Source organism: Accipiter gentilis, chromosome 24, assembly GCF_929443795.1.
Source record: "Accipiter gentilis chromosome 24, bAccGen1.1, whole genome shotgun sequence".
Lineage (NCBI taxonomy): Eukaryota > Metazoa > Chordata > Aves > Accipitriformes > Accipitridae > Astur > Astur gentilis.
Window position 1 is genome coordinate 289,061 of NC_064903.1, and position 9,945 is coordinate 299,005.

General features: G+C 59.0%; 2 protein-coding genes across 8 annotated transcripts in view; one reads left to right on the forward strand and one right to left on the reverse strand.

Moving 5' to 3' along the window:
* The window catches only part of DGKK (diacylglycerol kinase kappa), a 43,867-nt gene that overhangs the window by 23,079 nt on the left and 10,843 nt on the right, over positions 1 to 9,945 (forward strand). The gene's annotated exons all lie outside the window — the stretch shown is intronic.
* Positions 69 to 9,841, reverse strand: CCNB3 (cyclin B3). Of its 7 annotated transcripts, none has more exons than XM_049828169.1 (13): positions 9,524 to 9,841; positions 7,608 to 7,994; positions 4,144 to 4,262; positions 3,978 to 4,061; positions 3,667 to 3,785; positions 3,059 to 3,137; positions 2,612 to 2,710; positions 2,341 to 2,433; positions 1,927 to 2,064; positions 1,324 to 1,479; positions 874 to 1,023; positions 553 to 683; positions 69 to 402 (listed from the first exon to the last, which is right to left on the reverse strand). In XM_049828169.1, the coding sequence occupies exons 1-13, from the start codon at positions 9,741 to 9,743 to the stop codon at positions 330 to 332; spliced, it is 1,848 nt and encodes a 615-aa protein (XP_049684126.1). In that variant the 5' UTR covers positions 9,744 to 9,841; the 3' UTR covers positions 69 to 329. The 7 variants fall into 7 exon arrangements, with proteins under 7 accessions (XP_049684126.1, XP_049684125.1, XP_049684124.1 ...); XM_049828168.1 differs by having other exon boundaries at positions 3,978 to 4,073; XM_049828167.1 differs by having other exon boundaries at positions 3,667 to 4,061.

The following is a 9,945-nucleotide window of genomic DNA, read 5'->3' on the forward strand; positions in this document are numbered from 1 at the left end:
TCATTACTTGGGGGAAGGCAAGGGGCGGGGGAAGTGGGGCCCAGCCCCTTCCAGCCTTCACCCCTCAGGTTCCTGCTCTCAATCATGCAAATGGCCCCTACTCTCACCCTTTGCTCCAACAGCTCAGGGGTTCAGCATAAACTCCACCACCATCCCCTACCCGTCCCAGCAGCCACCACCAGCATGTAAGACAAAGCATTTTATTGACAGCTACACAGGACTCTTTTTTCCCCCCCCTCCCCTTCACTTAAAATTGCTATTATTTATGTACATGGTGCTCCCCTGCCAGAGAGCACCCAACTATTTACAGGCTATTTACAGATACAGGGCTAGCAGCTCTTCAGTATCTCCTCCAGCTTGAGCATGTCCATGGGTGTGACTTTGGCAACCTCAAAGAAGACCCTGAAGAGAACCACAGTGGCTTAGAACTCAGCCACAGCCCTGACACCCATCCCCCAGGGCCCCCAGCTCTCTGCAGCACCCAAGGGTATGTGCTGGTAGTGCCACCCTCCATGGACGGGCAGGCATGAGGCAGAGCCCTGTGATACTCACCTGTGCGAGTACTTGGTGCGCACAGCCTTCAGCTTGTCATGGGGCTGGTATGTGAGCAGGAAATTCAGCCTCTTCACCAGGGGATGCAGGTCCTGGGAGCGGTACCCACTGTAGTACTCCAGTGTGGGGGTCTGCAAAGGGACAACAGGGCTGAGCTGGGTCCTCACAGTGATGGAACAGCCATCATCTTCCCTCTCCAGCCCCTCAAATCTGAGCATAGCCTCAGCACATCACCCCTGCACACCAGCTGATCCACTCCTGCAACCCCATGCTGCCTCCCAGGGTACCTCAGCAGGGACAGCAGGTTGGGCAGGTGCTTACCCAGCCACCAAGGTTCTTCATGGTGAGTGCCAGCAGCAGGCAGCTGGCAGCCAGCTTCGAGGGGCTCTCCCGGGCGTAGTCATACTCCTGCAGGGTCATCTCACAGAGGAAGCGGGCGAGCGTCAGTGTCTCCATGGTGGCACGGGCACACTGCAGCCAGGCAGGCAGGGAAAGGCTTAGCCTTTTGAGAAACACTGCTCCCCTCCAACCTTTTTGGTATCTAGAGTGCTGCCCCTGGGGCACCAGACACAGATCCCACAGCCCCAGCCTGTCACAGACCAGCATCTTCACCCCTCAACCCTGTTGGGGGGGGGGGGGGTCCTGGCTAAGCTCTCCTTGCTGCCAGCTGGGAGTTCAGGGCCCTGGGGATTCACATTGCCGCCCCAAGGAGCCAACACAAGGGCTGCTTGGAGGTACCTTGACACCAGCCCACCCTTCTGCTGCACCCACCTTGGCAAAGCGTCGCAGGAACCGGTAGGGGATGGGAATGTTGATGTCAAACTTGAGGGTGCTGAGGATGCTCATCTCCATAGCAATGAGCTCTTCCCGCTTGTAGGCGTCATCGCAGATGTAGAGGAAGTCATCCACGCATGGTGGGCACCGCTCCTGCGGGGGCACAACTGCTCAGCATCCTGACAGGGGCTCATCCTGGCAACACTCAGGAAATCCTATCAGTCTGTGAGCCCTGTAAGGGCTCATGCCCTACCAGACCTTGAAAGGACTGTGGGGCTTGTGTGTTGTCTATACTACCCCAGCCCTTAGCTCTAATTCCAAGCCTTGCTTGCATGAGGTGAACTCAGCTGTCCTGGTGGCGTCTGGAGACCAGTGAGGAGCCAGGTCTTCAGCAACACCAGGAGACAGGATCCAGCCCACTAGGACTGCATTTGCAGCCCTTGAGATAAGGAGTAACATGAGGACAGACATGTCACCCCAGCAGCTCTCAGGGCAGTGGTCTGGCACCGCGTGGACCTGGCCTTCTCCAATAAACCACAGGGACCAGAGAGGCACAGCCCCGTCTGCCTCAGCATCCCAAGACAACACACAAGGAGTCACCTCAAATTTGGAGGCGATGAGGATGGCGGTGGAGCCGATGAGCTGCAGCTTGTCCCTCATGCTCACCACCTCCACCAGGTAGTGGTCCACCAGCTTCACAGCCAGGTACAGCGTCTCATGGTTCAGCTCAAAGTTCTCCTGCAAGGATGTGGACAGGGGGACAGGAGGGGGTGTCAGGCAGAAGGTCTTTCTGCCTGGCCACCCCAGGTTCCCTCACAAGGGCCAGAGGTGCCCATGGGTCCAGGTTTGGAGGGAGGGATGCAGGCTCATCCCCAGCCCGGGAAGGGGGAAGTTCAGCTCTGCACTAGGGACACTCACAGGAGCCTCTACCGGTGTACTGAGGTCCCACACACCAAAGGCAGAGTGGGGGGCTGCTCTGCAGAAGGCCATGCCCCCTTCCCCATGCCCACGTACCTGTACCTCCACCATCCAGTCCACCAGGATGGCACGCATGTCCCCACTGATGTCTGGCTGCTTTGCCATGTAGTCAGGGAGCATGAATTTCTCCTGCCAAGGTACCAGCTGTCAGGGACTCACCAGACACCACCATCCTCAAACAAGCCCCCTCCTGCCCCATGCAGGCCCCTGCCAGGAGCTCAGAACCTCTGAGCAAGCAGGTGGCCCTACCCACACAGTCACCCCTTCCCCAGACAGGGCTGCCACCCCCTGGCCAGGCATCACTCACCTCTCTTTCCCGCATGTATTCAAAGATCTCCTTGGCATACTCTGCATTGGCATAGGGGTCACCCAGCTGCTCCTTGTCTATGTCCTCCACAGCTGGCAGCTGGTGGGATGAAGGAGGCAGCTGTAAAGGGGAGGCTCTGATCTCTGTGGGTGCTGGTCACCCCTTCAGGGCAAGGCTGCTGCACCTCAGTACCCCCTTCCCCATCTGCCCCCATCACCATGCAGCCCCCACCCCCACTCTTGCCCATAGGAGATCTTTTGAAGGAAGAAGGTGGGAGGGGTTTACCCCCCTCCCCAGCTTCCCATCACACTGGCCCAAATATCTCTGAAGTCCAAAGCACTGCCTGGTGCTCCAGTATCACCAGTGGCACCCATAGACCATCAAGATGAGACTGGGGGCCAGGCTGCAGTCCAGGGTCCCTGTCCTATCCTCGGAGGGATTCAGTACCTGTGCAGGCACCAGCTCCTCTACAGGATCCTCCTTGGGCTCTGTAGGAGCCTCTGTCGTGGGAGTTTTCTTCATTGATCTGGACAGGACAAGAGCACAAATCATTGCTGGGAGGAGGCCACATCTGGCTGAAAGGGGTTCTCCCAAGCCCCTTGCTGCTTCAGGAAGGGCTAAACAACCCCTAAAATATCCCCATAGAGACTCTCAGAATCATTTAGGTTGGTAAAGACCTTTAAGATCATTGAGTCCAACCATAAACCTAACACTGCCAACCAAGTCCACCACTAAACCATGTCCCTAAGCACCCTGTCTACACATCTTCTAAATACCTCCAGGGATAGTGACTCAACCACTTCCCTGGGCAGCCTGTTCCAATGCTTGACAACCCTTCCAGTGAACATTTTTCCCAATATCCAATCCAAACCTCCCATGGCACAACCTGGGGCCATTTTATCTACTGTCTGCCCTCCCCATCTGGTTCCATTGGCCAAAGGAAGCCCCCACCACTGCTTGTTCTTCCCCATGGGACAGGTTTGCAGGTGCTGGCCCTGCAGCATCCCCCCTGCCCCAGCACCTGCCCCCATCTCCATTCTCCCCTGGCTACTCACTTTTTCAGGTTGATCTCATTGTTCTTGGCAACCCCCAGGGCAGCATGGGCCCTCTGTGCCTTGTGCGGTGCCACTTTCACAGCCTCCTTCTTCCCTGCCACCACCTGGTTCTTGTGAGCCTGTTTGGGTGAGAATGGGGATATACAGAGGGGTACACTGAGGGAAGCAAGGAGTGCCCTGGAGGGAGACCTGCCATCCTGCTGACAGGGCATGGGACACCCCCACTCTGTGTGCTGGAGGAGATACCCAGCCCCACTCCCATGGGGGCTCACAGGGGGCACCAAAGCCCCTGCACCCACAGCAGCACTCACATTGGTAATGTCACCAAACGCCGACCTCTTCTTGGGCCCACCCTGGGGTGAGGATGGAGATCTCTTGGCCTGACAGCTCTCCTCCTGCAATAGAGGCTGTTTGAAGATGGGGGGCCAGCTGCCTCACAGGAGCCCCCCCACACCCCTTGCCTGGCTTGGGACTCACCTTCTCAGGGTTGGGATTTGCTGCAGCAGGGCCCACCTTGCCCGCTCGGGACTGCTTGGTGCTCAGCATCTTGGCGTTGCGTGGCAACGGCATCTTCTCCCTCTGCCTCTGTGAGCAAGCTGGGAGCAGAGCAGGGCTTGATGCAGGCAGCTGCCTGCCCCCAGAGACACTCTCAAGGGCTAGGGGCAGAACTATGGGGCACTCATTCCTCCTGGGGGGTAGTGCAGCAGGGACAGACTCCAAGCCCCTCCCTGAGCGCGGCAGGCGCATGGTGGCCTGAGACAACGCCAGGGAGGGTGCAGGTCTGGCTAGGGGCGTGGGGAAGGGCTGGTGTGCTCTTCCCAGGGGAGAGGGGGGGACATGGAGCCGCACGATCCCCACCAAAAGGGTCCTGCTGGGAGCAGGGGCAGGGGAGGCGGGGGGGAAGAGGGGCAGTTTCCAGCTCCCTGCATCCCAGGGAAGGATGCAAGAGCTCCCACTCCCTTAGTCCTCCCCCACCGCCACAACACCCGGGGTGGAAAGTAGGCTCAGGGGTACCTCGGCACCCCACGGGAGCGGGACCCCCCGCAACAGGGGTCTCCACCCCTGCCAGCCCCCGGGGCACTGGGGAACGGGTATATGGGTGGGGAACGAGGAATCGTCACCCTCGGGGGAGGGAAGGGCAAAGCCTTCAGGAGGCCCCCACTCAGCAGCCACCCCCCAAGTGCCATCCCCGGAGGAGCCGAAGCCCCGGAGGAGCCGAAGCCCCCCACTCACCTGCGCCGCCACCCCGCAGCCGGCCCCGGCTCTTTTGAAAGTAGCAGTTCTGCAGCGGATGGCCAGCACTGGCCGAGCGTCGCCCAATCAGAGCGCGGGGCGGTGCCAGGCGGCGGCCAATCGGCGAGCGGGTAGGGATGCGGTTGCTAAGGGGCAGGGCGGCAAGGTTTAAAATTCAGCCCCGGCGACCAATAGAAGAGCGAACTTGCAGCGGGGGCGGGGCGGGCCGGCCGGCCGAGGCGGGTGGTGATTGGTGTGACGGGTTGCCGTTTAAATCCGTCTCGCGGGGACCGCTGGGGGGGGGTGTGTCATGGCAGCCAGCAGGCAAGGCATGGTGCCGGTAGAGGAGCGGCCGCTCCTCCGCCACCCCCTACCATGGCCTGGTGGGACCCGGAGATCCGGGGGAGCAGCCCCGGCTCTCCCGCCCTTCATGGGGGGGATGGAGTGACCTCCACAGGCACTCTGGGCCTAGCCGCCCACCCCGCCCCCGGCCCGCTTCCTGCTTCCTCTGCTCGCAGCCAGGGCTGTGGGTCACCCCCTATGGCGTGTCGTCCCCCCACACACACCCCGGACACTGGGGTTGCCCTTTCTCACCGGGTTGGGGGGGTCTCTGGTTTGGGGGGCAGGGTATACCCTGGGCTGGCCATGCAGCTCCTATGACCTGGTGTCACAAATGGGAGATTTAGATCGCTTAAAGGGGTTTTAACATGATGTCATAAAAGCGCAATTTAACAAAGTTTGATGGCAAGGCTTGCTCTATTGCTGTGCTGGAACCATGATTCAAAAGGACCAAGGCAGAGTCAAAAGTTACCAAGGCACAAATCAGAGCTACCACACTACAAGGTTATGTGTGATGTCAGTCGCTCACCAAAGATCTGCCATTGGTAAAAGGTCTCTCTGCCTGGAGGAGCAACCTTGGGAGGCATCCCAGCTCAAGGGGAGATCACCAGCCACGCTGCCTAGCAGGGAGAGCTCAAAGGAGGCTCACTCAGGCTGCCATATTTATGGGATAAAGTGGTTGTCTCATAGTCAAGTTACATGCGATGGGAAAGGTATGCACAAGACTCCTTGTACCCACAACTAACTTTGCTCCCTGATAAATGGGTCTTGGAAAAGCCACACGCTATTCATGTGTTAATTGCATGATCAGTGTTCCAAGCTCATAGGCTTTGTTGCTCATTGTGTCACCCTGCTCCTTTGTAGGTTTTCAGAGAGCTGATTGAAACTAGAGTTGTTGACCTGGCTATGGCTCAGGCCTTTACCTCCTTTGGAGCCTGAACCAAACTATGGGGAATGTGCTTAAGGGGTCAAGCACATCTGTCATGCCTGGCCAGGCAGGGATGGCACGAGCAGCCACCAGTTCATCCCTGTCGGTTGAGCTCTGAGGGCTACAACCTGCTGCTGCAGACACAGCCTCAAACAGGGCATGAGTGGGTGCTGTTTAATAGGGTGGCCAGGAAGAAAGCCTCTTGCCCCAAAAAGCCCTTGCATCATGGCTGGGGGAAGGGGTCTGTCCCTCTTGCCTCCTCCCCTGCCCTCTGCTCCTGCCTGCTGGGCTTGGGGGACCCAGGAGGGTCCATCCTGGGCTCTTCCACTGGCTCAGTTGCTCTCAGAGGAACTGTCTGCTTTTCATCCCCAGCTGAGATCAGAAAGAGGTGGGGTTGACCTCTGCAGTGAGGAGCCCCCAGCCAGTCACCCCCTCCAGTGTCTTGTTTTCTGGAAGGAGGATGGAGGTGTTGAGTAACATCCATGTGATAGCTGGCCATGACAAGTGCTGGGGGAGCAGGGGTGGCAGCGGCTGCCGGGGGACAGAGGTAACCCCTGCCTGCAGCCCCAGGGTGGGAGGCACCCACCCCATGCCCATCGCCTGAACTCAACTGGGATGCTGAGCTGGGCTGGTGGGAGCAAAAGGTGGCTCCAAGGGCAGGAGCTGCCCTGCTTGTACGGGGTGGTTGTTACTGGGCCCGCACACCATCTGAGTTGCTCCTGTTGTCCCAGAGGCTTTGGGGATGCTCTGACCTGATCCCCATTCCCTTGGGGACTGGGATGGCAGGTGGCACATGTGCCACCTGTTGTGCAGAGGTCCCTTCCCCTCTCCAGCTCTTGGGGGCTTTTAGCACTGCACCAAGCTTCAGGCTCAAAGGACTGACTCCACCCCCCCCCCCCCCCCCCCCCCCCATCAAGGTAAGCTTGGCAGAGCTCAGCGCTGCAGCAGAGGAGAGCTTCCCCCAGCTGGCACATTCCCAGCAAAACCTTCCAGATCCCTAAGTTTAACCCAAGGAAATCCTTTGGGATCAATCCCCTTGCTAGGGGAACATCCCAGTGCCAGCATCTGAGGGGACTTAAACCTGCTGCCCAGGGGCCATGCGGGCAGGATCAGTCCTTTCTCCTTGCTGACAAGTGGGGCAGCTTGGGCCACGTACAGGCAGCTCTGCCACATCTCTAGCAGAAAGAACTGGGGCCGTTGACACCCAGGAGCAGCAGAACAGCTTTGGGGTGTGGCATGGGTGAGGGGTGCTTGCAGGGCTGGCAGGGGTTTAAACCTGGGTCCCACAGATCTCAGGTACCTTCAGGCCCCCAAACCAGTCAGGGCTGCTGCAGCTCCAGCCCATCTTGTTTCTTCCTTGGCCACTTGTCCTCTCCAGCCTCAGCTCCCCCAGTGCCACCGCTGCCGTCCGTGGCCTGGGAGCTCCCTGAGGTTCACTCACCATCAGTGTGGAATCCAGGTGTCTGCCTCTCCTTGTGCATGTTGGGGCAGCACATACTCCAGCCAAAAATACAAGTTGGGTGCATACTCACCAGGCAGAGCTGGGGCACATCCCACTGCCAATGGAAACATGGTGCATCAGCCTGTGGGATAAGATCCTCAGCCAAAAACCCCCATCCAAGTCTGCCTGTGGCTCTGCGAGGGCTTGGGCAAGCTGCCCGCTTTGGGATGGGTCTGCATCTGCCCATCCTGCCCAGGCTTGTCAGGGGGAAGCCAGCTTTTCCAGTCCCCACAGCGCTGCTGTCCTGGAGCTCCTCGGGAGGCTTTTGGGAAGCCTGGTGCTGCTTGCACCACACATGCCGAAATCCCACCTGGCCATCAGGGGGTACTGGAGGAAAGATAGGGCAAACAAGAAGTGGACCCTGCAAGGCGAATGCTGTGGGTCTGCAGCAGGAGCTGCGTCAGCTGTCCAAGCATGGAGGCAAGTCAGTGGTCTCAGTCCTGTCTGGCATCTAAGGATGCTGGGGGCCGGTTTGAGGTGACACCCTCCCAAACTTTCCTTGGGCTCTGCCATCCCTCAGCAACCCCCCAGATCAGGCAGGATGCCAGTCCTTGGGCCCCTTAATTGGAGCAGGAGTGCAAGGCTGCTGCATTGCCATGACACTCGGCTCTGCACCAGGAGAGCATCCACCACAGGACCACAGAGATCGGGCTGGTGCCTCCCTGGCCCCTGGCAGACCACCAATGCCAGCAGCTGGGTTAAGGGGTGCACTGATGTCCCCCACAGCCCACTCTGGCTGCACCCAGCCTAGGCACTTATTACACTGTGGTGGATAGAAAAATAGACCCCACTACGCGCTACCTCAAGAGCATCGGTGCCTGGAGCGTCCCTATCATGAGAAGAGCTGGGTCACTGCTTCCATCCAGCTCCTTCCCACAGCACTACAGAGCCCACACTGCCTTTTGCAGCTGGAGCAGCCGCCAGACCCTGCCTGGCTCCCTGGTACCGTGGGGCTGCCAAGAAGCCCCTCTGCATGGCATCTAGGGACGTTCGCTCCAGGATTGCTTACCAGATAGAGAGCCTCAGGCTCAAGAGAAGGAGCAAGGGCAGGGAAGAGTCGTTCATGGGATCCACATGGACTGCTTTGCCCCCCTTTCCCTTCCCCAGGCTAAACCTTATCCTTTCCCATGCTAAAACAGGCCCAACTTGTTGTTCCCTATGGCCCAGCGCCAGAAACACCGGCAGGAGGCAAGGAGCTGATCTGCACAGGGAGGGCTGAGCTTTGCCACTTCCTTTTTCCTCCTTTCTCACTATTAATGGCAGAGGTCAGGGAGGGACATTGCATCTATGAGCTGTTGCATTTATTTACTGGAAAAAGCCCCAGCAAGTTAATCCCGGGGATCTCTTGCCAGCGGGGGAAGCATGAAGGAAAGCACAGAGCAATGCTGGGTGACAGAGCTCCTGAATGCCCACAGGGAGGTGAGAACCAGCACTGTGCCAAGCTGCCAGCTGCCCCAGACCCGCGGTGCAGCTCCCCTGGGGATACCAGGGCTGCAAGGCACGCAGCATGGTAGGGCTATGCGGGGTGATGCTTGTGGTGCTCTCCCACCTGCTCTGCCTGCATCCTCCCCACATCCTGGCCATTTCTGCATCTCTGCCACTGGCATGCTGCCTGAGTGCTGGGTGTTGCAGCACCAGTGGTGGAAGCCAGCATCCAAGATGAAACAGGCGCAAACAGCCTGGGAAGGCTCAGGGTAGGCTCGGTGTGGCTGAGCAGGGTTAAGTACTAGAGCCAGCCGATGCGAGCTGAGAATGGGGAGGTTAGCTTAGGGTTAGTGGTGTGTTTGTGGCAAAGGAGCCAGAGGCCCCATGAGCCATCCTGCAGCCCCTCATCACACCCAGGGACCACATCTTACCCCCAGGGTTAGCGGTTTCCAGGCTGGTGGAGTGGTGGGTTGATGGCCACGCTGGGGCTGCCATGGCACTGCTGCCACTCAGGATGCCCACTCGCCCCAGGGAGCCCAAACTCTTGTGTATCTCCAATGTCAGATCCCACTTAGCCTCTGCTCCCTGCTGCTTTCTGGCCATTTTCTTCCAGTTCTTACTTGGTGGCTGATTTGATCTTGTGGATGGCATACGGGCTTGACTCCTTGGGCATCCAGATCTCCTCCCCGACACGGCCCTGGTGCTCCACTGCTCCCTCCATGGCCGCCGTCAGCTCAGGGCTGAAGATGCTGTCGGTGGCCCTGTAGGTGCGGGTGAGGCGACGGAAGGAGGAGTCTGACGAGCTGTCGTCAGGAAGGTCTTCGTCCTGCTCATCCCGCAGCTTGGTCCTGCT

Coding starts and splice junctions, on each gene's coding strand:
- CCNB3 (XM_049828166.1), bottom strand. CDS start 9,743: ATGCCATCCACAAGATCAAATCAGCCACCAAGTAAGAACTGGAAGAAA. Junction 2,434..2,611: donor AATACATGCGGGAAAGAGAG/GTGAGTGATGCC, acceptor GTACCTTGGCAG/GAGAAATTCATGCTCCCTGA. Junction 684..873: donor TGAAGAACCTTGGTGGCTGG/GTAAGCACCTGC, acceptor GTCCCTTTGCAG/ACCCCCACACTGGAGTACTA.